The sequence below is a fragment of the Panicum virgatum genome, chromosome 2N, assembly GCF_016808335.1.
Source record: "Panicum virgatum strain AP13 chromosome 2N, P.virgatum_v5, whole genome shotgun sequence".
In the NCBI taxonomy this organism is placed as follows: domain Eukaryota; kingdom Viridiplantae; phylum Streptophyta; class Magnoliopsida; order Poales; family Poaceae; genus Panicum; species Panicum virgatum.
This window is the reverse complement of record NC_053146.1, coordinates 52,598,874-52,626,435: the sequence shown is the minus strand read 5'-3', so window position 1 is coordinate 52,626,435 and position 27,562 is coordinate 52,598,874. Positions and strand designations below refer to the sequence as shown.

The following is a 27,562-nucleotide window of genomic DNA, read 5'->3' as shown; positions in this document are numbered from 1 at the left end:
CATACAGAGCTGGTGGAGCTTTAACCTCCAAAGGAAAACTCCTTGGAGGGACACAAATCCGATGAACATTCCACCGGTAAAAGCATCGAGCCTTCTCCAGACAACAGCCAAGTTGAAGGGCACGGATTGAGCATCGCCATTGACACGAGGGCAACAGACGACCCAAGAAGGCACACAGAAGATTCTAGCATCACGCAAGAGAAGCGAGCGATAAAAAAAGGCAAAAGTCTATTTTACCTCCTCCAACTATCACCAAAGTTTGGTTTTCCTCCTACAACTATAAAACCGGGTATTTCACCTCCCTCAACTTTTCAAACCGTCCATTTTACCTCCCTCGAGCGGTTTTGAAGACTGTTCGCTACAGTAACCGTAGTTTTGTCTTTTTCTTTTTTAAAAAAATTTCTGTTGAATCTTTGAAAAATCATAGTAAATCACAAAAAAAATCACAAAATAAAAAATCCAATTTTGTTGGACTCCACATGAGTAGATATATGCAGTGAATATATTATATGGTATACTTTAGTACAATTTTTTTACTGTAACTTTAGATATATACTTTTCTGTAATTAATTTATAGCTACAGTTTTCGTCGTCCCATTATGGTGAAATTTTTATGATGAGCTAATCATTATATGATTGAGCTGTAGTAAAAATTTTATGATTATTAGATCATGTTTGACTGATCTATAGATTTATCTATATAAACTAGATAAATCTATAGAAAAATCTAGACGAATCTATAGATAAATCTATAACTCAGTCATACATGATCTAATAATCATAAAATTTTTACTATAGCTCAATCATATAATGATTAGCCCACCATAAAAATTTCACCATAATGGGACGAAGAAAACTGTAGCTATAAATTAATTACAGAAAAGTATATATCTAAAGTTACAGTAAAAAAATTGTACTAAATTATACCATATAATATATTGACTGCGTATATCTACTCATGTGAAGTCTAACAAAATTGAATTTTCTATTTTATGATTTTTTTGTGATTTACTATGATTTTTCAAAGATTCAACTGAAATTTTTTTAAAAAAGAAAAAGACAAAACTCTGTAGCGAACAGTCTTCAAAACCGCTCGAGGGAGGTAAAATGGACGGTTTGAAAAGTTGAGGGAGGTGAAATACCCGGTTTTATAGTTGTAGGAGGAAAACCAAAATTTGGTGATAGTTGGAGGAGGTAAAATAGACTTTTGCCTAAAAAAATCGCCGAAGCCAAACCTCCTACAGCAGGAATTACTACCACACTACGGACCACTCGAACAAACGGCCCAGCCCATATAGGCCCAGCCACCTATCCCTCCGCTGCGGCCCAAGTTAGCGTCTCCTAAACCCTAATCCCTGCGTTGGACGGCTGAGACCGCCCTGCTCGCTGCGCCACCCCGCATCTGACGGCCAGGGAGCGTCCAACACGGCGCGAGGCATCCTTTATAGAACCACCTCTCCGCCTCCACTCGCCGCCTCCCCCATCTTCCCCCGCGTCGACGTCGTCTCCCGTTCGGAACGCCAAGCTCCTCTCCGGCGAAATGGTACGTGCGGTCTCGCCGTTGATCCACCGCCCGTACCTTCCGATTCCCACCGTCTGGATTTTGTATTGGGATGTTTCTATTCTTTTTTTTTTGTTTGGAGCAATTTGCGATGTTTCAATCTGGTTTCGTGGATCTTGGGGGGTACATGATGTAGCTGTAATTTTTCGGTTGATATCTTACTGAAATCTGTGTATGAATCATGCAATGTGCTAAGACCTTGAATCAAATCTGCAGGCCCCGAAGCGAGGTGGCAAGGCGCCGGTGCCCGCCAAGAAGAAAACAGTATGTGCTGCGCCCCACCACGTTCTTCCTCGATATGTGTAAGGTGCCATGGTTTGATTGTGACACTGATTTGGTTACGTTTGGCCCGTGCAGGAGAAGGTTACCAACCCGCTCTTCGAGAAGAGGCCGAAGCAGTTCGGTATCGGCGGTGCGCTTCCGCCCAAGAAGGACCTGCACCGGTTCGTCAAGTGGCCCCAGGTCGTGCGCATCCAGCGCCAGCGCCGTATCCTCAAGCAGCGCCTCAAGGTGCCGCCGGCGCTGAACCAGTTTACCCGTACCCTGGACAAGAACCTCGGTATACACAGCATTCTCCCCCTCTTGTTTATAAAGGTCAACTGGACATAGGATGTTCAATTTCTGAATTCACTAGAAGTATATTCCCGTCTTTCTTGCTAGTCTCGAATAGATGGAGGCCCAAGTACATTGTCATATGAACAACTGATTGGTAACGAACTGAGTTGATCTGTACATACCATTGGATAATCTTGTCCACATGATGGCAATACAGTCGCAGTATTTGTGTAATACTGTTTATTATGCTTGGGTGTCTCGATTTCTCGATTAGCAGATTGTCTTGACTTGTTGATATGCCTGCCATAATGCCATTGGTGTTTGTTTAGGTCTTTGGCACCACTGTACATATATGTACTTTTCCATCTTAGAAATGTGTGGTAGCATGTCTAATCTTACCTGTGAAAATGATTAAACACCATATTTTGTTCATAGAAGCTACTGAAAAACTACATAACATGAATGTGCTTACTGTTTTACTTGGCTGTTGCTGCTAAGCGTGAACATCTGGTCCTGGAATTACGTTTTCTTGACTTGTTTTGGTTGTTTGATGTTTGCTTTGTTTGTTCTGTTTTAGCTATCTATTTATTTTTCACTGTAAAATATGTAGTTGACAATATCTGTGGATGTATGTTTGCAGCAACCAACCTGTTTAAGATGCTTCTGAAGTACCGCCCTGAGGACAAGGCTGCCAAGAAGGAGAGGCTTCTGAAGAGGGCTCAGGCTGAGAATGAAGGGAAAACCGTTGAGGCTAAGAAACCAATTGTTGTGAAGTATGGCCTTAACCATGTGACCTACCTCATTGAGCAGGTAAGACATTGCTTCTCTGTTTTGCTTGACTACTTGCTAATAGAGGGTAACACTTTCATGGCAACAAGTATTGACAATGTTGATCTGAATCTTTTTTTCTCCAGAACAAGGCCCAGCTTGTTGTCATCGCTCATGATGTGGATCCGATTGAGCTTGTTGTGTGGCTTCCAGCCCTGTGCAGGAAGATGGAGGTTCCTTACTGCATTGTTAAAGGAAAGGCTCGCCTTGGATCGGTATGTTTTATACACTGTAAATTGAGATTGATGAATTGATCAATGGTTGTCTGAAACTTTACAAATAATGGTATGCAGATTGTTCACAAGAAGACCGCATCCGTGCTGTGCCTTACCACTGTCAAGAATGAGGACAAGCTTGAATTCAGCAAGATCTTGGAAGCTATTAAGGTAGGAAAGAATGGCATATTGTGATCTGATTGGTATCATGTGGTTATGATCCGTCTTAAAATGACTCAAATCGTACTCCAGGCAAACTTCAATGACAAGTTCGACGAGGTCAGGAAGAAGTGGGGAGGCGGCATCATGGGCTCCAAGTCGCAGGCCAAGACCAAGGCCAGGGAAAAGCTGCTCGCCAAGGAGGCTGCCCAGCGGATGACCTAGATTACCTATCTTCTGCTGAATCCATCTGTAGTTCCTGTGTCGACTAGGAACAGCTGATGGGCATTGTGCACTCGTATTGTGGTTTTCTGAATCTAGTTTCACTTGTTTTCGTTCGCCAGACCATGTCTAGAAACTTTGCAAGGCAAGAGTTTACAGTGTTTGAGATGTTTTGAGCCTCGAAGTCTCTTATCATGCACCCCTATGCCAAAGCATGGGGAACATTGTCTTCTGAGATCTCTGCATTGCTGAGGTCAAGGTTTACTGATGACCATTCACGCTGTTGCTGGCGATGCTATTCCATGTTCTTGCCAGTGCTGTTGCGTGCATGCAGAAATGGCTTGAGTAGACATCAGTGTCAAACCAATTGTTGTATCCGTAACAATTGCATACCAAGTCTCTCAACTTGTTTTAGGGTCCACGTGTCAATTTGTTAGTGGGTCAGGTGTTGGTAAGTGCACGTGGACCCCTCTGGAAACGCCGGGCTCGTCCACAAGGCCCAGCTGGAGAAGCCGTTAGCCCAACGAAAAGACAAGTTCCCGTGCTCTCTAATCCCGATCTCGCGCGTCGCTTACAAGGAGGAGCTCCGCGAAGGAGACGGGGGCAGAGGTTGATTTCCCTGACAGAGTCCAAGGCCAGCTCCGTCCAGAACTCCAGATCCAGGACTCCTCCCATCCACCGCGGCTGCACTACCTCTCGCCGGCGTCCTCCCGGATTTGGGGTTGGTTGGTTTCCTTCTTCTTCAGCTGGTAAGTAAGGCCAAGGGGAGCGCCCGGCTGCCCAGCGTCGTGTTCAGCTCTGCAGAATGTTCACACCACCATTTCGTTAGTGCTTCGATTCACATTGTTCACGGCCTAATCCGTCACTGCTCTGTTTTTTTCCTGGCAGGAGACCGGTCGATGGGGGTCGTCAGGAGGAGTCTCGGATCGAGGGTGCTCTTGGCTCTGTGCCTAGCACCTCTTTTGCGCGGTGCCGCGGCCATCCGCTTCGTGATCGACAGGGAAGAGTGCTTCTCCCACAACGTCGACTACGAAGGGGACACCGTCCACGTATCCTTCGTTGTCATCAAGGCGGACACGCCGTGGCATTACACCCAGGACGGCGTGGATCTTGTGGTACGGCCTCAGCTTTCTCTTCTCGTCCATTTCCTTGTCTCTGTAGTCTGCACTCTGCACTTCTGCACTAATATATTTCAACTCATTTTGCTTTCTTAGTTGTGATCTTGATTTTCTATTGAAGATGTATATTTTCCCCCCTTGAAAGAGTCCTTTTCTTTTGTGGATGGAATCAGTTAGCCACTTGGACTGGTTTGTTATAAATTTAAGATTGATTTCCAGTTTGGAATGAATTAGTTCTGTATGTTAGCCTATGTATATCAAATCGGCTTCATAATAATCTAATACCGTAGCAGCACCCATCTGTTTATGCATGCTAAGTCGTCCCTGATTTTCTTTACCAATTTATAATATTTAGCAGTTATTCATTCAGATTCTTATTTTGGCTTTTGAGAGCATTACAGAAGCAATAAATTATCGTTGTGCAAATTAAGGTATTTATTATTTTATAAGCACATCCACTGTATAGCTGATACAATCTTGATTTATGGCAGATTAAAGATCCTAGAGGTGATCAAATCCATGATTGTCGTGACAAGATTAGCGATAAGTTCGAATTCATAGTTCACAAGCGAGGTGTCCATCGCTTCTGCTTCACTAATAAGTCACCATATCATGAAACGGTGGATTTCGATGTGCATATTGGACATTTTTCGTATTTTGACCAGCATGCCAAAGATGGTATGATTGAGTTTCCATTGTCTCCTTCAGTTAGTCAAACAGGCAACATGTTAGGGATAAATTCCTCTTCTCCAATGATGCAGAGCATTTTGGCCCTTTGTTTGAACAAATTGCGAAGTTGGATGAGGCCCTCTACAACATCCAGTTCGAACAGCACTGGTTAGAGGCCCAAACTGACCGCCAAGCAATATGTAAGTTCCTCAGCTCCTATCATGCTCTTTATCTGAATACTAATCCGTTGTAATATGTTATCATCTCTCCGTTGTAAATATTTGTTCTGAGTTGTAGTCAATTCGTTATAAAAATAAGATGCAGTTTCTCTGAAAGGAAAAAAAAAGAGAGGCGCCACCATGTTCAGCTAGTCAGTATAGTACAAGAAGTTGGGGACTGGGGAGGGATTTCTGGCTCTCGATTTTCAGAACTAGAACAGTCCAGTAATAGACAACATCAACATGAGAATGCTTCCCAGTTATATACTTTCTGTAAACCCTTGTAGTTCAGTGCCGTTCTCATGATGGAGAATGCTGACCCATTTTGCATTTACTATTTTCCATGTTTTCTTCTGGCGCAAATTTGACATTATTATCAGCTAAGCATGTATTTTACTAAAAGTGCAAATTTATTCCTGCCATACCATGATGCAGTAAACGAGAACATGAGCAGGAGGGCAGTTCACAAGGCACTCATTGAATCAGCTGGCCTAGTTGCAGCCAGTGTTGTGCAGGTCTACCTAATGCGCCGCCTCTTCGAGCGCAAGCTGGGGAGTTCTAGGGTCTAATTCTGTGGTAGCAGTTCTCCTTTTGCTGTCAGCAAAACAGAATGTCCATATATACTGCATTGTATCGTTGCAAGATTGGGTACACACTGTTCAATTGTTCATGATTTTTGTTGCAGAATTATGTAATTCGCTCGACAAAGTGCAGTGAAGCTTTATTTTTTTTTCACATCCCATTTCAAACCAAAATTCGTCTCTGTCTTTCGATCGGTGCATTGTGGTTAGGCGTGTGCTGTGTGCACCCACATTGCTCATATTTCTCTTTGGACTAGTTTTTTTTTTGCGAGACAAATATTTGATTTTGTGTAAATTTTTCTCCATTTTTTGTTGCCACAAAAATCAGATGAAGCTGATAATAATTTGAACTCCGCCAATCACATTTCGAAAGTCGAATACTCAAGGGCTTCGAGCGAGGGAATCGAAAGCCTAGGCGAGCCGAGCTAGAAGGTCAAAGTCAAACTAGGCTGAGCCGCTTGGTTGGCTCGACTCTGTGTCGAGCCGAGTAGCCGACCCAAAGACCGTAGGCTCACTGGAAGCCCAGCCAGCCCTATCCCACTTCCACCGCTCGTCCAGGGTCCAGGCTCCAGCAGACCAGCAAGGCACAGCCACACCCTTCGCCACGCCATGGCCGTGGCAGTGGCCGCCGCCTGGCTCCCTCCTGCCGCCGCCCGCCGGAGCAGCTTATCCTCTCCGGGATCTCCATTCGCGGCGCCTATCTCCATCCACGTGCAACGGCGGGCGCCGCTTCCTTGTCCTAATACCAGTCCCCTCCCCCAGAGGTCTCGCCTCGTTGTCGCCTCCGCGCAGTTCGACTTCGCCAGAGGTACCGTGCCTAGAGTATCCTGCTTCTCTCATCTCATCTCTTCCCTTCCTTTACTGTTATGATGACGAGAACTTAGTAACCGTTAATTTCTGTCACGAGGAGGAGTATTCTTCGTCGTAACTGCAAAATCAGTATTGCATCGAACTATATTCTGAAACATTTATCCAGCCCAGCAGCAATCACTCGTGTGTTTAAACCTAACTATATTGTGGTCTGAGCTTGCAAATCATCAATTAGAAATAGGGAGTACTTACTGATGCACTGAAGTCACAGTCAATCATCGATGCAGTATCAGCTTACCTCTGCATATTACTGAGCAACGGGGCTAAAAGCTGCAGGGGTCTGTGATTCCATTCCATATCCTTGCTCTAAGATGACGGTATTGCTATAGGGTAACAAGCTAAGGGCCACTGGCAAACCAGACAGTGAACACCTCATTTCACTTTCACATGAATTTGATTCTGGTGAGCTGCAAACTTTACTGAATGGAAATCTAAAATGATACATTTGCCTGAAATGAAGGTCATCTTGCCTGCTTATTTCCTTGTCGGTTCTGTTCCCTGATGAAATTGTTCGTATACTTTAAGCACCCTCCTGGGCCTTGTTTGGTTTCTCCCGTGCTAGGAATAGTATTACTTTGACCGCTAATTATAGTGTCAAACAAAGCCAGTTTACAAAACCAACTTCAGAACCCCCGCGCTAGTGACCCTGAAGAATCTAATGAGGCCTTCGAATGCGCAATTAGAGGATGGTTACTGTAGCATCACTGTAGCCAATCATCGATTAATTACCGTCATTAGATTCGTCGCGAAAAGTTACACCCATCCCTAAAAAGGTTTTGCAAATAGCCTTCATTTAGTACTTCATGCATGCGAAATTCTCTTTTCGGGAAACGTGCGCGCTAGTTTTGTTGCAAAACCAAACAAGGCCCTGATGTTGGATCACATATATTTCTATGGATGCCTCTGTGCTATCCTTCTAGGGCTAGGAGTACATTCGCAGTCTGTTGTTTTTTAAATATATAAAAAAGGCTTATTTTTGCTCTTCGTTTAACACTCTGAATATATGATAGCAGCTGTTCAAACAGCATGGAGGGTTGGTACTGATGTTGTTGAGGCAGGAAGTAATTTTGTCCCAGTACGTATCCATTAACCATTCATTTTCACTTAATTCATCATATTCTTAGCTCTCAAGAAGATATACTGACAACAAGAAACTCTAGTCCTGAGGTTTGTTAAGCTTTGAAATTGGACTGATTTGCCCCCTCTTACATGTGACAGGGTTCAGTTCCACGGCCAATTGCTAGGATAGGTGTTACCTTTGCTGCTGTGGCGGTGGCCCTTTTTCTTCTCAAATCGATTGTCTCCACTGCATTCTTTGTGCTGGTATGCAACCTCAACATTTGTGCTATGGTTCTAGCTCCATTTATCTGCAATGTGCTGTGTGCAATATTGAATGACATTTAGTCATGTAGAACAGCTGTCTCTTACTTGACAAAATCAAATGTGCTCTGCGCTTTCAAAAGCTGACATATTTAGTAGAGCTGATGATTGTCCACTACTCCAGTCTTTGTGTTTCAGTTTTGATGGTACCTGATACCACTGAATGATTTTTGTTGTGGTCGCAGGCGATGATGGGGCTTATATATCTTGGCTTCATGGCCATGAACCCAAAGGAGGCCTCAGGTGCTAGGGTGGATGAAACAGGGAGCAACCCATCAGAAGACCCTGTTGAAGAGGCCCGGCGCATAATGGAGAAATACAAGTAATGAACCTGAGCAAGGGTATATTCACAGAGGTATGGTTTGTCAGTAGAGTTTCCTGCTCACGTGAGGGATGGATCTTTTTTTAGCACACTACACACAGTTATTTGATACATGTAAATATATAATTGTACTGTTGGAATCAGTTCTTCGGCGATAGTGTTGAGGGTGGTTCTTCAACTATGAATTTATGAAGTGCACGAAATCTATGAATAATGACAACAATTCATTGTTATAGTACTAGTTCTTCAAGCTTTATATGGCACAGTAACTTTGTAGGCTCACACTATCACACATGGTTGGGCTACCTATATATTTTGTTTTCTGAGAGGTGCTCGTTTATTTGCTCACTGCATATGCTGCCAAGCTCAATTACAATATAGGATTATATTCGAGTCTCTAGGTGCAATACCACAATAAAGGATTATATTCTAGGTACAATACCAGGAGCTCTAAGGCTCCAACGCTCCAGTAGACGGTAGTGGTAGAATACTAGTTGCAGGTTCCTTCTTCAGGCGAGGGAGGGGCTGTCGAACTAGAAGAAGGCTCAGTGCAGACGGATGGGCCTGTCGAACACCCAGCTGAAGCTTACAGATTGGGCCTCCTTTTGGGCTGCGCGGTCGTGGGCCAACTGCTCCATCCTGCGGATCTTGCGCGGCAGCCCGCACAGGTAGTCTTGCGCGCGCCGCCCCTCGCCGGACAGCCCCCCGAGCTCCGCCACCCTCCACCGGCGCACGAAGTGCTCCACCATGTCGCCGTAGTCCGCCGCCGTGTACACCCCCACGCGCTGCGCCACCGCGGCGAAGTGGTCGAAGAGGTTCTGGTCGCGGCCGTCGGTCATGAGCTCGCCGGGCATGGTGACCTTGGCGCGCATCACGGCCGCGAGCGCCCGCACGGCGGCGTCCGGGTCGGCCTCGAAGCACCTGGCGACGGCCCTGGTGTACGCGGCCTCGTGTCGCCTCTCGTCGGCGGCGACGGCCCCGTTAAGCTTGGCGAGGCAGGCGTCCCCGTGGAGCGCGGCGCGCCTGGCGGTGCGGTGTCACACCCGGTTTTAAGGACAAAACCGAATGAATAACTATATGTATACCAGGATCAAGTTTCATACATATAGAGATATTATAAGTGAATAATCAGTAGTATCACGAAAAAGAGAACTAAAACAAATAAAAGACTATCAGAGTTATACAGCTTATCCTGGAAACGAAGGCTCCAAACTTCACAGGCAATCGACTGGGGGTTGCATACGCCTAGAACTCAGCATCATCTTCAAAATACTTCTCAGCAACTTTCTCTTCTGAGCAGCAGTAAGCAAGGGTGAGTACACTTATGGTTGGTACTCAGTAAGGCCACAAGAAATAACCAGAATGTGATTTAAGTCCATCTTTAAGTTTATTAATCATGTGAGGGTCCAAGCCGCTCTTGACTGTGAGCACGGCTAACCGGTTAGTTTTAACTCTGCAGAGGTTGTACACTTTCACCACAATTCGCGTAAAAGTTCCGAAGAACTTTAAACCCAACCACACATATGTGCTGATCAGGCACAATACCACACTTCCGAGGTGTGATTGCATAGGGACGCTACGAGGCCTTTACAAAGAATTCCTATATGTATGTGTTGGTCCCTGCCGTGCGGTCCCTCAGAAGACGCAGCTTCCTTCACCCGCTCCACAACACAAACTCATAACCACCGAGCGGAACAACCCCAACACAACATATAGTTCATCTAATTACTCAGCCAAGACCAGAGCCCATTAGTATTGTGGTTGTACGGTTTTCTTGGGTGGTTCTTCATGTTCCAATTAAATCATATCATCTTGTAAATAAGCATAGATAGAAAGATGGTTAGGGTCACTTGCCTTTTTCCAACGAAAAGCTACTCTTACTGCTCTTCAGCTTTTGCTCACTTGGAACTCTTGATCTTCAACTTCGAACAACGATCCTTCTACTCGGAACAATCTTCGAGCAAACATACAAAGCAAACAACAAGATACATCTAAGAACAATACACCAAAATAAAAAAAGACTTTAAAAGAACGCACTAAAGGATAGGGCTCACTGCTACGGTTACGAAGGAGCAAGAAACACGGAAAACGGAGCTAAAACGGCGATTCTATGGGTTAAACGGTGCTTTAGGTATCTAGTCGCGATTAACTATAGAGTTGAAGACTAGCGGAAAAGATTTGTAAGACACAACAAACTGTGCTCACAGAGGATAACAAGGTTGCAAGGATCACGTGAGCGCAAGAATCGCTGAAAATGGAGTTGAAACGTGAAAGATATGTCTAAAACAAGGCTCTAAGGGCTTGTTTGCGATAGATTTAAACTTCCAGGGGCTAGCTCTAAAGAAACCAGGGGCCTAAACATAATTAAACCTAAACTTTAGGGGCTAGACTGCAAAAACCTAGCTTTGGACGGCGGGTTTTATTTGACAAAAAGGCAAGGGCTAAACTGAAAAGAAAAGGGCTTTTACGTAAATACTTTTGAACTAACGTGGAGCGCGGGTTGATTTCCTAGAAACTGGGGGGCTTTTCTGCAAAACTCCCTAGGGTTGACCGGTATTGGATCTGTTGACTCAGGTTGAAACAGATCTGGGCCGTTCGATCTCGATCGGCCGACTCAGAACGGATCGAGCGGATCGGCCCGCGGCGCTGTGACGCCGGCGGCGGCTTTCGCGGCGGCGGGCGGTGACGAGCTCGCCGGACTTCGCCCAAACGGCGGTCCGGGGCTGGGTTCGGCTTGGTTTATGGCCTGGTAGCGAGAGCGTGACTTGGCGAACTCAACTAGGGGCTCGGTGCGACACGCGGAGGCGGCGGAAGCGAACGCGGTGGCGGTGCAGCGATGCCCAACTCCGGCGAACTGACTCCAGCAAAGCAGAGCGAGAAGCAGAGGGGAAAACGGGACAGGGAGGTGCTTTACCACTCGGCGGAGCTACAGCGGCGTCCAAACGACGAAGAAGAGCGGCGGGGCGGCGGCTCCGCGGAACTCCGAGCAAGCCCAACAATGGCGGCGGCTGCGGCTAGGGTTTCGCGAGGGCAAGGGCGACGGCTTCGGTTCGATAGGGTTTCTAGGGGGAGCGGCGTCGCTTAAATAGGGGCGAGGTGGGGCCACCTCGGCGTGCGCGCCAAGGCGCGGACGGCGCGGCGGGGCGCAGCCGGACTCTGCAAGAGTCCGAGCTCGTCCCGAGCTCCGGGACGTCCCCGACAGGCGGGCCCCGCCTGTCGGTGAGCTGCGGGAGAGGAGGCCGAAGCGGGCCGGACTGCCGGAAGGAAAAAAAAACGAAAACGGGCCGGCATGGAGATTTCCGGGCCGCGGGAAGGGAAGAGGAAAAGGAGGGCTGGGCCGGTTTGGGCTGAAAACGAGTTTTCCTATTTTTCCTTTTTGCAAACGGTTCAAACAAATTCAAGTTGAATTCAAATTCGAAAAATTCAAATTCAAATTGAACCACAACATTAAAACAATGCAAGGGTAGCATGAGTGCATAACAAACAAAACACCTTCATTTAATTTTATAAAAACAACCAATTATCATTTATTTTTACTAAATTCCCTGTGAAAAAAAGTAAATGTTGGAAAATTTTAAAACTATTAGAAAATTGTTGTTTTATTTTTAATTTTAATCACATCCTGAAATTCAAAAATTTCAGGGTGTGACAGAACTACCCCCCTTAAAAGGAATCTCGTCCCGAGATTCACAAGGCTAGCATGAGACAAAGGTTTAGGTGGGTAGCATCCGACACATTAACTGTCTTCCTGGTCATTCCTTCTTACAATATGTCATCAAACATGCATTTTTTTTTTGCAACTCACATCAAACACTTCATGGATACTCATTCTTTAGTTATCCATTCTTTCCTTAGCTCTGTTGGCCCATCTAGCATACCCATTTCGACTTTCTCGTTTTGTGGGACATCTATTAGCATAGTGGCATTTTTCACCACATTTATAGCACATTACTCTTTTAATACGTCCATCCCGACTACCTTTATGTTGCATCTCCACTCTTGGTGGAATGGATTGTGCACCAGGATTCTTCTTGGTAGAGTTGTCATATGGAGGTTGAACCACTTCAGGTTGTAGTTGGTTGGAACTGGGTTGAACACTTCTATCTGCCAATGGTTGTGGTAACTTCATCTTCTCTTGGCTTGCTTTACCAATTTGTTTCTTGGACTGCTTGCTTCTTTTAGGCTGAAACTCTTTGAAAGAGATAGTCCAATCATCGACGTTTATAGTCTGAGTACGGTCTTCATCTTGGGCAACTCTTTCTAGAACTGGATCTTGGGTAGATAACTTTCTCTTGATATCTGAATGATAACGTTGTCTTACTTCTGCTGTCATTAAGCTATCTTCTTGAAGACACAGACGACCATAATGCTCGTAGCATTGACATGTTACTGGAGTCTTACTAATCTCATGTTGTTCCTCTATCAGTGGCTTTGGTGCTTCATAGTTCCTCTTGCGCTTTTCATTGTTCCATGCTTCAGCAACTTGCCTCTTCACTGGTCCAGTGGGGACTTCTGTCTTGGTCATCTCCATGTTATTCGAGGATGTTGTTGTAGATTGCAACCTTCCTTGTAGGACACGAGCTTGCATAGCTAATAGCTTCTCTTTATCAAACGCTGGCAGACCGGTTGGGACTTGATTATCACTGCTAACAGGGTTGTGGCTCCTACGAGAGGAGGCTTGCTCTGTAACATGATGTTGGTTGTTGACTCTGATTGGAACCATTGCTTGTACTCCTTGAGTTTGTGCTAGAATGTTGATGTCTTCTTTCTCCTTTCTGCCGGGGCTCACCATCTGGTTGCGTGGTAGGGACAAGGTCAGTAGAGAGAAAGAAAAAACGAGTATCAAGGTAACGTCCATATTATCATCTTCACAAACTCTTAGTGGTTGCAACTTAAATAAATCAAGGAGGAGGTGAGAAAGATATTGGGGGTAACAGAAAGGAAAAGAGAGCATTCTTGTCTTTAGCCTCTTTCATTTGTCGATCATTGTAGATGAGTGTTGCCATAAGCTTCCTTCTTGACATCCATTAAAGGATTAGGTAGAAAGACAGAGGATAACAAGGAGGGGGAGGTATAAAAGAAGAACCCATCTAGGCAATTGATGTCATTGTAGGTAGAAGACCCACAATACACCAACAATCATTACGAAGGAGCGAATCAGACAAGGTCATAAAAACAAACATCATCATGCAAACACTGAATTCCACCAGTCAACATAATCAACGACGATGCTAAACATTGTTAATAGGGCTTCAAGGGGTACTCCTAAGCATGGTTATATCTTCTAGCTTCGTTGTTGATGACACATGCCTCCTTCAACTTATTCAGCGTTGACTTCACCTTCATGATTGTAGTGGCAGTGAGAGTGTCATAACTTTGCTCAGGCTTGATTCTATGGTAGTGCTCTGAATTCTTCATCCAACATGAACAGAAATATGAGCAGGTGGTATAGTATCCAATTGCTTCGACTTGGCTCCACATGATGAACTAGCGGTCACATTCTTCAGATGATTTGGATAGACAAACATTAGGATAAATGGCGCGGATCTTTTTTTTTGAATCAGAAGAGATTCTTTGGAATCAAGAATCAAGGGATGAATCCAAAGCGGCATTTATTTAGAAAGAAAGGAGAGGCACTAAGCACATTGTGAATAAAGCAAAGGAAGATAGATCCAAAAAAATGAGTTAAAAGAATTTTAAGGAGCAATTTCACCAGCATATCAAAAGGAGGTGAGCTGGATGAAATTGGAAAATCATACATCAAAGGGGAGGTATGATCAAAATCAAGGAGTGATCCAAGAAAATAAATAGACAGTGTTGAGGTCCTAACATTTGCAAAACAATGAAGTGCAAATGAAGAGAGAGTCAAGATTGACTGAGGAAAGAAAAATAGTTAAGGAGTGAGAATATTCACCAAAGAGGTCAAGGATAAGGTAGGAATTGTTTTGGTGACATAAAAGGCCTTAGGAAGCGATCATTACTATCTAGGCTTACGTCCTACAGTCGATACAGCTCTGATACCACTTCTGTCACACCCGGTTTTAAGGACAAAACCGAATGTATAACTATATGTATGCCAGGATCAAGTTTCATACATATAGAGACATTATAAGTGAATAATCAGTAGTATCACGAAAAAGAGAACTAAAACAAATAAAAGACTATCAGAGTTATACAGCTTATCCTGGAAACGAAGGCTCCAAACTTCACAGGCAATCGACTAGGGGTTGCATATGCCTAGAGCTCAGCATCATCTTCAAAATACTTCTCAGCAACTTTCTCTTCTGAGCAGCAGTAAGCAAGGGTGAGTACACTTATAGTTGGTACTCAGCAAGGCCACAAGAAATAACCAGAATGTGATTTAAGTCCATCTTTAAGTTTATTAATCATGTGAGGGTCCAAGCCGCTCTTGACCGTGAGCACGGTTGGCTAACCGGTTAGTTTTAACTCTGCAGAGGTTGTACACTTTCACCACAATTCGCGTAAAAGTTTCGAAGAACTTTAAACCCAACCACGCATATGTGCTGATCAGGCACAATACCACACTTCCGAGGTGTGATTGCATAGGGACGCTACGAGGCCTTTACAAAGAATTCCTATATGTATGTGTTGGTCCCTGCCGTGCGGTCCCTCAGAAGACGCAGCTTCCTTCACCCGCTCCACAACACAAACTCATAACCACCAAGCGGAACAACCCCAACACAACATATAGTTCATCTAATTACTCAGCCAAGACCAGAGCCCATTAGTATTGTGGTTGTACGGTTTTCTTGGGTGGTTCTCCATGTTCCAATTAAATCATATCATCTTGTAAATAAGCATAGATAGAAAGATGGTTAGGGTCACTTGCCTTTCTCCAACGAAAAGCTACTCTTACTGCTCTTCAGCTTTTGCTCACTTGGAACTCTTGATCTTCAACTTCGAACAACGATCCTTCTACTCGGAACAATCTTTGAGCAAACATACAAAGCAAACAACAAGATACATCTAAGAACAATACACCAAAACAAAGAAAGACTTTAAAAGAACGCACTAAAGAATAGGGCTCACTGCTACGGTTACGAAGGCGCAAGAAACACGGAAAACGGAGCTAAAACGGCGATTCTATGGGTTAAACGGTGCTTTAGGTATCTAGTCGCGATTAACTATAGAGTTGAAGACTAGCGGAAAAGATTTGTAAGACACAACAAACTGTGCTCACAGAGGATAACAAGGTTGCAAGGATCACGTGAGCGCAAGAATCGCTGAAAACGGAGTTGAAACGTGAAAGATATGTCTAAAACAAGGCTCTAAGGGCTTGTTTGCGATAGATTTAAACTTCCAGGGGCTAGCTCTAAAGAAACCAGGGGCCTAAACATAATTAAACCTAAACTTTAGGGGCTAGACTGCAAAAACCTAGCTTTGGACGGCGGGTTTTATTTGACAAAAAGGCAAGGGCTAAACTGAAAAGAAAAGGGCTTTTACGTAAATACTTTTGAACTAACGTGGAGCGCGGGTTGATTTCCTAGAAACTGGGGGGCTTTTCTACAAAACTCCCTAGGGTTGACCGGTATTGGATCTGTTGACTCAGGTTGAAACAGATCTGGGCCGTTCGATCTCGATCGGCCGGCTCAGAACGGATCGAGCGGATCGGCCCGCGGCGCTGTGACGCCGGCGGCGGCTTTCGCGGCGGCGGGCGGTGACGAGCTCGCCGGACTTCGCCCAAACGGCGGTCCGGGGCTGGGTTCGGCTTGGTTTATGGCCTGGTAGCGAGAGCGTGACTTGGCGAACTCAACTAGGGGCTCGGTGCGACACGCGGAGGCGGCGGAAGCGAACGCGGCGGCGGTGCAGCGATGCCCAACTCCGGCGAACTGACTCCAGCAAAGCAGAGCGAGAAGCAGAGGGGAAAACGGGACAGGGAGGTGCTTTACCACTCGGCGGAGCTACAGCGGCGTCCAAACGGCGAAGAAGAGCGGCGGGGCGGCGGCTCCGTGGAACTCCGAGCAAGCCCAACAATGGCGGCGGCTGCGGCTAGGGTTTCGCGAGGGCAAGGGCGGCGGCTTCGGTTCGATAGGGTTTCCAGGGGGAGCGGCGTCGCTTAAATAGGGGCGAGGTGGGGCCACCTCGGCGTGCGCGCCAAGGCGCGGACGGCGCGGCGGGGCGCAGCCGGACTCTGCAAGAGTCCGAGCTCGTCCCGAGCTCCGGGACGTCCCCGACTGGCGGGCCCCGCCTGTCGGTGAGCTGCGGGAGAGGAGGCCGAAGCGGGCCGGGCTGCCGGAAGGAAAAAAAAAAGAAAACGGGCCGGCATGGAGATTTCCGGGCCGCGGGAAGGGAAGAGGAAAAGGAGGGCTGGGCCGGTTTGGGCTGAAAACGAGTTTTCCTATTTTTCCTTTTTGCAAACGGTTCAAACAAATTCAAGTTGAATTCAAATTCGAAGAATTCAAATTCAAATTGAACCACAACATTAAAACAATGCAAGGGTAGCATGAGTGCATAACAAACAAAACACCTTCATTTAATTTTATAAAAACAACCAATTATCATTTATTTTTACTAAATTCCCTGTGAAAAAAAAGTAAATGTTGGAAAATTTTAAAACTATTAGAAAATTGTTGTTTTATTTTTAATTTTAATCACATCCTGAAATTCAAAAATTTCAGGGTGTGACATGCGGGCGTGGGAGAGGAAGGTGGCGCGCTCCTGGAAGGCGACGTAGATGAAGCCGTGGCAGGGGCAGGAGGGCTCCAGCGTGCGCATGCCGCTGCGGAGGAGGTGGTGCACCGTCCGCTCGACCTGCCGCATGTCGACGCGGCCGCAGAGGTAGAGGTAGCGGTTGAGCGCGTCGCCGTGGCGGTTCTCCTCGGCGGTCCAGCCGCGGAGCCAGCGAGCCCAGCCGTGGGCGTCGCGGCCGGTGGCGTCGTCGATGCCGCGCACGCGGTTGGCCATGGTCATGTACGTGGGCAGGCCCTCCTCCGTAACTATGTTGCCGACGAGGCAGACCAGGAGGTCGTCGGGCACGCCGGCCGCACCGGCCTGGAGCTCCGCCACCTGGGTCCGCTGCTCCTCGGCGCTGGCGGCGAAGGTGGGCAGGAGGTCGGCCGGCTGCCACGCCTCCGCCACCGGGGTGAGCAGCGACAGCATGTGCTCCTCCACCCACCCGTCCTCCCCCAGGCGCTGCAGGAGCTCCACGGTCTGCGGCTGCTGCTCATCACAAGCGGCGGTTGCTGCTGTCGCCGCCCGGACCCGGCCGCGGCTGAGGATGCGCGCTGACGACGACGAGGAGCTCTCCTCGACCCGCGGCGGCATCACGCTCGTCGCCTTCCTTCCGCCGCCTCCGCCGAAGCGAAACTTCGCCGACGAGGGTGACGACGACGACGCCCACGCCAATGCCATCATCGCCGTGAGCCCCGGCATGGCTCTAGTAGCTCTCGCTATTTCTTTGTTGCTCTGCTGCTGTAGATAGATAGCTGCTGACTCCATCGCTCTAGCTAGGTGCTGAATATATATCGAGACTCCTCCCTAGCTAGCGTGCCCCTGCAGGGCCGATGATCGATCGCCGTATGGCGGCTCACTGAATCGCATGTGCACGTCGACGCGCCGTTGCACCGGTTCCGCTGCGCACGGACGTACTGCGCCGGCAACCACATTGATGCGAGCTTGCGATGCCAACGCGTGCCTCCCTATAGCTAGCTAGCCGGCCGGTCTCGTGCGCCCCAGCCGGCCATGCCTGACCGGATCGGTGAAAGCCAAGGAGAGGACACGTACTCGATCGTCGAAAAGGGTCGAAGCAATGCACAGTCCGCCGCTAGTACAGTCAGTTAGCGACGCGCAGTACCGCGCGCGCGATCAATTCGATCGGGGACGGGGAAGTGCGGAGGGGGTGCTACCTAGTGGTATATATCTGCGTGAAAACCACAATTTCGTGAAAACTCTGCAAATCACGATAAAAAAGTCGTGCAAACCACAACTTCATGAAAATTCATGAAAACCACAATAAAAAAGTCATCTAAATTCACCAAAAAAATCACACGTGTAGATGATATGATGCTATACAATCTTGTAAAATATTTTGTCCAAACTCGACTTCGTTTGTGAGATATAAAAATTGAAATTTGTTATTTTTATATCTCACAAACGAAATCGATTTTGGACAAGATATTTTACAAGGTTGTGTATCATCATATCATCTATATGTGAGATTTTTTTTGGTGAATTTAGACGTCGTTTTTGTCGTGGGTTGCACGGGTTTTTACAAAAACTGTGGTTTGCACTAGATACGTTACCATATATCTTTGCAATTTAGTTTGATTCTTATATATTTTTAGTTTAAAATCATATAAGATTGGAGCTCTATCCTTTTAGTTCCCGGTTATTAGACTATCCAAACTAAATTTCAAGATCCTTTACCGTTGTGGGCTCGAACAGATCCAGCTACCACGTCACACACACGCATCCAGAGATTGTTGCATCGAAGAATTCGCGTACATCCATGTGGTTGGAATTGTTTGAAGAATCAACCGCTCCATTGAGTAATAGAATGGTTTGGTTTGCACGCAGTACTGCTGCCGATGAATCACACACGTATCGATCACGTACGCCTTCAGAAAAAAAAAAATCATCTCGCGCAGGCAAAGTACGTGCAAACTGTAGACGATTCAATAGCTAGCTTTGGTTGGCTGCCGGGAAGCTTGCGTAAGGGTCGATGTCGCCCAGCTTGTCGTTTCCGGGGCGAGAGAACACAATCTGACAAAAAAGAAAGGAAAAATATAGGATATGTCCATTGCATATATGTTAAGGTTAATATTATTATTATTATACTATACTACTACTACTACTCTTGGGCAGTAAGTAAATCCATGGGCCAACTGTACCTGGTAATTCCCAAGCGTCCGTGACTTGAAACCGGCGGCGCAGTATATGAAGTAGTACTCCCATATACGGATGAATTTATCATCAAAGCTCAGGGCCAAAATCGCACTGCAAAGGAACATGTGCTGGTTAATTAATTAATATAAGCCAATAATGGCCATTTATAATGTGCTTGTACTATTAGCACAGTAATTAGAAGTTAGTAATACATTATACATAGGTTCGCATCAGCATGGTAGTAGTAGCTTGTTCGTTTTGTTTGTGTACTTACTCCTTGTTGGCCATGAAGTTGTCCCTCCAGCGGATCAGCGTGGGGTAGTAATGGTACCCAATGTTCTCAAGATGCTCGATGCTGCACTCCACCAGATCGGATCATTATCGCAGCTAATCGGCAAGGATTACATCAATCGATCAATGACTAGATCACTAGGGACGACGATGCGTACCAGAGCCTTGATGCTGCGGACATGGCAGACGTGATCCGGGCCAGCGAAGGGAGGCAGCCCCCGGGGAAGATGTATTCCTTGATGAAGTCCGAGCTCCGCCTGTACTCCTCGTACCGTTCTTCTGGGATCGAGATGAACTGCACCCGTGCAAATTAGTAGCCGACTCCACAGCGATGTATATAGATTAGAGAGTTCATCGATTTCATACCTGAAGGACGAATAGGCCGTCTTGAGCCAGAAGGGACTCGCAGCAGCCGAAGAAATCATCCATGTATTCGTGCCCAACGCCCTCGATCATCTCGCTGACGATATATCAGCAGATTTGCAGGTACGCATCAGTTCCCTCGTTATACATCTCAGTCATATACATCAGGAAATTAAACCAAATCAAGCTGGTATGTTACTGATGGCCGCAGTCGTGACCCAGCAAGAAATCAATTAAAAGCGCTATGCATATATGTAGTAGTACTCACCAAGATATGATCCTATCGTATTTGCGGTGAGTTGGTATTTGACGGTAGTCACACAACATGAAGCTTATGTGGTCCTGCATGCCATGCATAACCCAGTGGCAACATTTTTATAGAAACCGAACTCAACTAAGACAACGCTTAGCAGAATAAAGGGGGTACTGATTTGCACAAACCTCTAAGCCAGCTTCTTTCACTTTTCTCTGCGCGTATTTCAGTTGCTCCACGGATAATGTGATCCCAGTGTATTTGCAGCCAGTTTGCTTCACCAATTGGATTGCTAAGCTGCCCCAGCCGCAACCAATCTCAAGAACATGGTGATCCCGCTCGACTTTAGCCTACGATCAATTAGCATATAATATATTATTAGTGAGCCATCAGATCATATAATATACAAGTATGCGTGAATATATATATCCAGTTATTTTCTATCAGAAATATTAACTAAATTGATAGTTTCAGTATGTTGTACCTTGTTGATTAGGAGGCCAACTTTACGTAGCTGGGCTGCCTCTAAGCTTTCATCCTCCGTCTACCAGGGCCATGAACAATATCAAGCATCAGCATTTCACGGCACTAGAGTAGTAAATTTACAAGGTGCATGACAAAGTTAATTATGAGTGGCACTAGCTAGTTGATCACAAGGCAAACCTTGAAGATAGCGCAAGAGTAAGTCATGGATGGATCCAGGAAAAGTGAGAAGAACTCATTACTCTGCATGAACATAAGAAGAAAAGGAATTAATACAAAGGAGAAAACAAATGTCAGTGAAACTGAAAGAAAGAGAATTAATTTGCACTGGTTGTGGAAGGCATTATCAATGACGAAATTATTTGATAGCTATTGTAAACATAGATGGGAACCTAAAGCATAATGAGAAGCGCTAGTGCTACTGACCAAATCATAGTGTTGGGAGATGTTTTGACGTGTTTGTGTGACGGAATTCTTCCTTGAAATGTGACGGAGGAAGTATTTAGCAGAGGCGACCCCAGCTGTCAGAAGTAGGGGTGTCCACCAACCCCTGGTGGTAACCATAGAAATTACACATGTACATGATTACGTAAGCAGTGGTAGGTAGTCTTTAGTACCGTAGTTCATATATACTGCTTGATTTTGATTCAGAAAAGGAAAATTTTGGAGGAAGATTGTAACCTTTTACTGCCCCCACTGCTATTACTCTTGTTTGCATCCCTGTTTGCAATGAGGATCTGTGGAGAAATGGTTCATGGATGTAATCCAAAATGAAACAAACCAGGAGTATAAATCTGTAAGTGCCAATTTTTTGACTAAAATATCCAGATTGTAAGATTGATTTACCAGAAAAAGATTCAGAAGACCTTCTCTCTTGTCAACAAAAGAGAAATAACCGTTAATATAGGCATCTGCCAAGCCAAGGTCTGCTTCAGTTGCAACCTGAAGAATTTATTTCACGTGACATGAGAGATCTGAGGCAGGAAAGGTGGCGGACCAGAATGGTGAGAAGAGAAAAGAGAACCTTCCAGTAAAACATGGGGTCATGAACTCGCAGGACAGATTTTGCATGGCATTTTTTGCCTGCTTCACCAAAACTGAACATAGTGCCTCCTTCTTCAAACAAGCTACACACAGAATTGATTAAGTGAGGAGTCACGATTAGACATTCCTGTGATAGATTGGCCAATTGGTACTTGGTAGAATAACTCACACCAAGTTACCGACGGATACGTATTGGCCAAGAAATCTTGCTACCAGAAGACGCGCCCCAGCCTCAGTCCATGATGGGACCATCTGCTTTGGGTTCACCAAAAGGCCACTCTTCTTACCTAGCAAATCTTGGGCTGCAGATTTCCCAGCCTGCACGCACACATCAATCTCTATGTTATATCGGAACTCGGAAGACATATTCACATATCCAACATAAATTAACAAAAGTAAAAAATTATGTCCAGAAACTGAAGTAGGCAGGTTGTGCAGGGAAGGTAATAGTACAGTACCTTGAGTCCATCTTCATGGAAACCATAACCTGTTAGCCAAGCAGAAGAAACATACGCTTCAGACCTAACCACATTATTCTAATTTCTGACATCCTTAAACATAGTTGGCAAAGTTTGCCAAAGAATACTCCTACTGTGTGCCATTTTCTGAAAGACGCTAAAGAAATTGATCATTGTTGTTGGACACTATAAAAAAAAATTTATTTACCACAAGACACAATCTAGTGTCATGCAGCAAAGATAAGTTGTTTTCAACATTTTCTGCAGGACACCGGCCTTTTGTAGTGTCCAACAGCAAAGATCAAGATTTTCGTTACAGCAAAAATGACAAAGTCAGGATGTCCTTTGTCAAAATTTATGAAAGTTAGTTCTTGATGCAAGTAATGTATGTATTACTAAATTAATTTATGGAGTAGCTTACCTTGGTATGCCCCACAGAACCAAATTCCTCTGTTTCCTTGAATTTGATGAAGCTCAAGAGAAGCCTTTGCGGCAGCCACAGATGGGACAGGGTGGCTAGTGTACCATTTGAGCAAGACATGGTCCGGGATATTAGGAGGGTTCAGTGTCACCAGAAAAGGCCTGTCTGTAGATTCTATGTTCTAAAAGAGATTCCAAGGAGCATCAAAGTACATTGTGATATATACGTACATATATTAAGCTCACAAATAAATTGTTAGTTGCTGCTATCTATGTTAAGGTAAGATAGCTACCTGAAGCAGATTTAGCCAGTAGGTAACACAAACCCCCTTGTTTGTCGTCCCCCGGAAGTTCCAGGAACTCCATGCTGATGAACTCTGTGGCATCATACTTTTATCGCAATGGAGGTATATATCACTGCAGTGAAGACGGAGATAGAGATCAGATCCAATCAGAAAACCTAGATCTGCAGCGTATAGTTTGCATTACCTGTAGACATACTGAAAAGCACCTAGGATTCTCAATTCTTCGTGTGTTGCTTCAGCTCCTAGAAGCTTTAGAGCATCAGGTGCGTGGACACCAAATATGACTCTGTCATACATCTCCTCTGAACCATCAAACGTTGTAACCTTGAGACCTGCTGCAAACAACAGAACATTGAGAACTTAATTTGAGTCACCAAATGATAATAAAAAGAAATTATGGATGGAGAGCTTGCATTGGCAGTACCTCCATTGGAACTTGAAACAGACTTAATTTCACAGCTGGTTTTAATTTGGCAACCCATGCTTTCCAACTCCTCCCTTACCTGCTGGAAGTACCCTTGCATTGATCAATCATCCTTTTTTTTTGTTCTTTAAGTAGGGAAAGGAGAGAGAGAGAGAGAGAGAGAGAGAGAGAGAACAAAGTAGAACACAGAACCTTGTGCACATAGCTATGGGAACGGCCCTTGACAGTGAACCACTGGGGGCGACCAAACAGCTGAATGCACAATCCAGATGAAAGAAACAAAATTAGCATCAATAGCCAGGAATTAGTCAGCCTAGCTAGCGAACTTGATCTTTGTTCACCTGAAGAAGGTGGTGGTTGCGGCAGAATGAGAGCACAAAGAAAGCAGAGAATCCCAACACCCCTTGAGATGGACATGACCATATACACACACAGATCGGGATCTGCAACAAATATGCCATTTTAGTTTGCCATCAACTTAAAACATACAGATAAATAGCGAATAGAGGAGTACAAGGTAAGCCTCTTGGAAGAATTGGGAATATCCATGAGAATGAATAAATTGCCCTAGAGTCTCATTCCGGTCAATATCAGGGTTGTTTTCACGGTCCTCCAAGTACCTGCAACACATTCATCAGGTCTGGGTTATTATATACTGTTAGTAAGTAGACTACTAAGTATGCAGTGATTCCATAGCTACTGCTAGTCAGCTCGGAATGAGATCAAGATGTATGATCACTTGAGAGCATCGTTCTTGAACTTGAGTATCTCACGGATCATGCGCCAGAAACTAGGGCTGATTGCATTGCTTTTCTGTGCCAAGAGGCCTGAGATGCCATTGCGACTGCCCCACTCGCATCTGCTGCCGCTGGTCCCCAATCGTGTGCTCACTGAGAAGGACATGTCAGATATCTCCATCTCCACCCCGAGCCCTTCAAACCATTCCAGCATGTTTGGGTATGTTACCTGCCATTTAGTGCACAAAAACTCATGTCATAAGTGGTGCACTGCAGGTCGAAACCATAAATCATGGTGTATCCACAAAACTCACTTGTTGGTAAAAGTTACTGAAAACCTGTAAATTTAAGTTACATTTCACTTGTCTGTGCATTTTAAATGTTTAAACCAGGTTGATCAAGGGGCTCCACCCTGCCACTTTTGATGACTGTGATAAGGTGTTCCAACATTTTAGTGCCACAGCAATTGGCATGTGGGCTGGGCACAACCCATTGTGGGGTTGGTTGGGACTTACGTGGATTGCAAACAGAGGGCATCTGAACAATGTGCTCACCTCACACGTCACATTATGATGTGCATTGCCCTACCGTGCCACTGACATATAAGCCACCCTATATTAGTTCTTTTTTGTGATCAAAACTTATGCAAGTCAGTTGTTCCGCAAGATAGATACATTATACATACTAACATGCAATTCTCGTTACTGCTGTGTCAAATAAGACCATTGATTAGATTTCGTAAAGTGTGGATTTGCAGAGTAGTTTACTAACATTTAAGCTTCTGCAGAAGTTAACCCACTGAGAATGATACCAGCCACGAATGGGTACAGATACGGGCTAAAAGAGATCAAAGCTGGAGAATATAAGGGACGAACTGAACTGGTAATCAGGCATACCCTGGAGGCAGAGGTTGACACTATCTGTGGGTCGCCACTCGTAGGTACGGTTCCCCAAGCCTTACTTCTCGACCAGTCGACCTCCTTGGCTGTGGTGAGTGGCGACATGTACGCGCTCAAGCGCACTGATCATGGCCATACCACCTTGAGCACTCCCCCAATTCCTGGCTTTCCATGGGGGGGCTTCTCCATGGACGGCCTGGCGGTCCACTACACTGCACCTAGTGCCATGGATCGCCACAAAGAGAGACAAGGACTCTGTGAGCGACGTGCCTCGCTGCCATTTCGACGAACACCTGACGCGCAGACGGCTGTGGTGGGCGCAACAGAGCGTACGTTGAGCGCGCACGAGCGCAGGCTGACTCGCGTGGAGCCGTGAATCCACATCCCATCTGTGAATGATATTGGTCAATTGCCACTGTCGTACAGCAGCAACAGGATGCTTGCTCGTGTAGTGGTGTCTTGTGGCTTGGCCGAGCGGCTGCTGTGCTCTGGCCTTGCCTCGAGGAGGAACCGAGGGGGAGCTCTCTCCTACAGTCCTTAGCAGAAGCAGTGGCAGGCTCGCAGCTCTTCCGCCCCGCCAGGCGGCTGCGCCGGAGTCCGGAGCCGGAGCAGCGGCGGCGGGCTGGCTTCGACGGGGAAGAGCCTGAGATGAGGTGTGTGGCGTCTGACTAGTCCAAATGCTGTGGGGCCTACTAACAAAGGGCAGAGTTGTACTTGTCCGAGGGGGAAAAAGGGTAAACGCACGCATACTATTAGTCTGAGATGAAAGGGGCTTTCCCTTCTTCTTTTTATTTATGAAGAGATGAAAGAGACTTGTAATAACGTGGATTGCTCCCTCCGTAGATATTCCAGAGCGAGCCGAGCATCCGAAACATGCATGTCCTTTTGTAAGGACAGATCAGGTCACTGTTGGGAGGGACCAATAATAGCTCAGCTACCTGTGCGTATACAAAGTACTGCATGTGGAATGGATTTTCTTTTTGGAAAAAACTGAGCAGATTTTTTACCAGTACAATAATTAAGGATCCAGGGATAGACTGGGGCAGAGCTAGAGGCTGCTGGACAGTAGTAGGCCGGAGTACCAGCTTGAGGCTGACAGCGCGCCTAATGACGCTAACCTCTTTCTAGTGCAAATAATCGTACCGGCTAATAATAGTCGTCGCAAGCAAGGCGACTAGTGGTAGAATATACATATACTAGCATGGTAGTACAAGACAACAAGTGTGAAACGGAGGATATAGTTGCTAGATAAAGGGAGCCAAGCCTAGGAAATCCATGGCATTGCGGCATTGCCCCCTCCTGTTTAGCTCGTGGCCATGCGAGTTTGTAAGGTCGCTGACGCCTCCACGTCGCGCCCGCCCTGCACTCGCACTCACCCACCCCCTGGTGCTTGCAATTTGCACAATTTATATATTTATTTATTTGCGCCCTATTATCGATCAACTAATTAATCGTGTACTAATTAACCCTTTGGTGAAATAACCTAGAGTCCATTTGTGCCCACTCAGTTCTGCCATGGAACAGGAGGATGAAACATGAAAATACACAAATGTAGTAGGAGACACGGAAAGTGAAACTGGCTTGGCTAATTTGAGAGCAAAAGACTAGTTCCTGCAAATAAAGGGAGAGGAAATCAAAAGCTCCTGTCCTGGATGCCAATGGCACAGAATGCCCGTGGATGCGCCGCGGAGCAGCACGAGAAAAAGAGTTGCATGGTGTAGCTACGGCCACGGCCGGGCCGGTAGTTCTTTATTCCGTTCGGAGTAGCTAGCCTAGCAGCAACAAACAATCCAGCAGCACGCATGGACGGACGAGAGAGCGAGCGAGTGGCATGTACGTACCCGGTTGAAGACCATGAAGCCGAGGTCGAGGTGGACGGTGCCGGCGGCGGCGTCCTCCACGGCCACGGTCCGGGCGTGCCCGCCGAGGCTGTCCTCCTTCTCGTACACGGTCACGCGCGCGCCGCCGCTCCGCGCCAGCTCGTGCGCCGCCGCCAGGCCGCTCACGCCGGCGCCGACCACCGCCACCCTCATCCTCGCCGCCCGCGCGCCTTCCTCGCTAACCCAATCTCTCGGCTAGGCCGGCCGGTCGGATTGGCTTCAACGCGCGCGCAGGCCAGCCCTCCTCTTGCGATGGGTTTTGTGGGGTTGTGGCTGGGCAGCTAGCGAGCCGGAGGCCAGGTCTGTGGCTCTCGCGCGCACCGCACCGCCACTAGTACAGCTTACATGTCTCGATGTCATAGGCGGGCTGATGATTCGGGAAACATTTTCTCCACTCCTTCAGTGGATGCGTCCTGTCTGCTGCTGCTGCCAACCGCGGACGTTCTCGTTTTTCGGAACGGT

At 46.3% G+C, this 27,562-nt stretch overlaps 5 protein-coding genes across 12 annotated transcripts; 3 read left to right on the top strand and 2 right to left on the bottom strand.

Annotated features, from left to right (window-relative positions):
* The first annotated feature begins 1,374 nt into the window (after positions 1-1,374).
* LOC120661186 (60S ribosomal protein L7a-2-like) lies at positions 1,375-3,724 on the top strand. Its single transcript, XM_039939924.1, has 7 exons — positions 1,375-1,543; positions 1,778-1,825; positions 1,919-2,120; positions 2,757-2,926; positions 3,031-3,159; positions 3,238-3,330; positions 3,412-3,724. Exons 1-7 carry the CDS (start codon positions 1,541-1,543, stop codon positions 3,541-3,543), a joined length of 777 nt encoding a protein of 258 aa, XP_039795858.1. The 5' UTR covers positions 1,375-1,540; the 3' UTR covers positions 3,544-3,724.
* A 366-nt stretch (positions 3,725-4,090) lies between these two features.
* LOC120661185 (transmembrane emp24 domain-containing protein p24beta2-like) lies at positions 4,091-6,280 on the top strand. Of its 2 annotated transcripts, none has more exons than XM_039939923.1 (5): positions 4,091-4,289; positions 4,432-4,655; positions 5,150-5,336; positions 5,420-5,527; positions 5,981-6,280. In XM_039939923.1, the coding sequence occupies exons 2-5, from the start codon at positions 4,440-4,442 to the stop codon at positions 6,112-6,114; spliced, it is 645 nt and encodes a 214-aa protein (XP_039795857.1). In that variant the 5' UTR covers positions 4,091-4,289; positions 4,432-4,439; the 3' UTR covers positions 6,115-6,280. The 2 variants fall into 2 exon arrangements, with proteins under 2 accessions (XP_039795857.1, XP_039795856.1); XM_039939922.1 differs by having other exon boundaries at positions 4,092-4,289; positions 4,429-4,655.
* Positions 6,281-6,659: 379 nt separating this feature from the next.
* On the top strand, positions 6,660-8,952 carry LOC120661184. Its single transcript, XM_039939921.1, has 4 exons — positions 6,660-6,934; positions 8,010-8,071; positions 8,215-8,319; positions 8,562-8,952. The coding sequence occupies exons 1-4, from the start codon at positions 6,736-6,738 to the stop codon at positions 8,700-8,702; spliced, it is 507 nt and encodes a 168-aa protein (XP_039795855.1). The 5' UTR covers positions 6,660-6,735; the 3' UTR covers positions 8,703-8,952.
* An 81-nt stretch (positions 8,953-9,033) lies between these two features.
* Positions 9,034-18,189, bottom strand: LOC120661183 (acyl-[acyl-carrier-protein] desaturase 4, chloroplastic-like). The gene is made up of 2 exons (XM_039939920.1): positions 17,352-18,189; positions 9,034-9,733 (listed from the first exon to the last, which is right to left on the bottom strand). Exons 1-2 carry the CDS (start codon positions 18,155-18,157, stop codon positions 9,244-9,246), a joined length of 1,296 nt encoding a protein of 431 aa, XP_039795854.1. The 5' UTR covers positions 18,158-18,189; the 3' UTR covers positions 9,034-9,243.
* Positions 18,190-19,137: 948 nt separating this feature from the next.
* On the bottom strand, positions 19,138-27,547 carry LOC120661179 (tuberculostearic acid methyltransferase UfaA1-like). Of its 7 annotated transcripts, none has more exons than XM_039939911.1 (24): positions 27,062-27,547; positions 24,324-24,550; positions 24,099-24,204; positions 23,926-24,027; positions 23,777-23,836; positions 23,585-23,663; positions 23,345-23,495; positions 23,149-23,272; positions 22,857-23,037; positions 22,436-22,464; positions 22,147-22,295; positions 21,958-22,060; positions 21,780-21,875; positions 21,615-21,670; positions 21,360-21,483; positions 21,114-21,176; positions 20,935-20,994; positions 20,639-20,800; positions 20,466-20,539; positions 20,201-20,294; positions 19,993-20,129; positions 19,818-19,898; positions 19,549-19,654; positions 19,138-19,420 (listed from the first exon to the last, which is right to left on the bottom strand). In XM_039939911.1, exons 1-24 carry the CDS (start codon positions 27,251-27,253, stop codon positions 19,340-19,342), a joined length of 2,637 nt encoding a protein of 878 aa, XP_039795845.1. In that variant the 5' UTR covers positions 27,254-27,547; the 3' UTR covers positions 19,138-19,339. The 7 variants fall into 7 exon arrangements, with proteins under 7 accessions (XP_039795845.1, XP_039795846.1, XP_039795847.1 ...); XM_039939912.1 differs by having other exon boundaries at positions 23,345-23,492; XM_039939913.1 differs by lacking the exon at positions 27,062-27,547 and adding an exon at positions 25,218-25,887.
* Between the last annotated feature and the right edge of the window lie 15 nt (positions 27,548-27,562).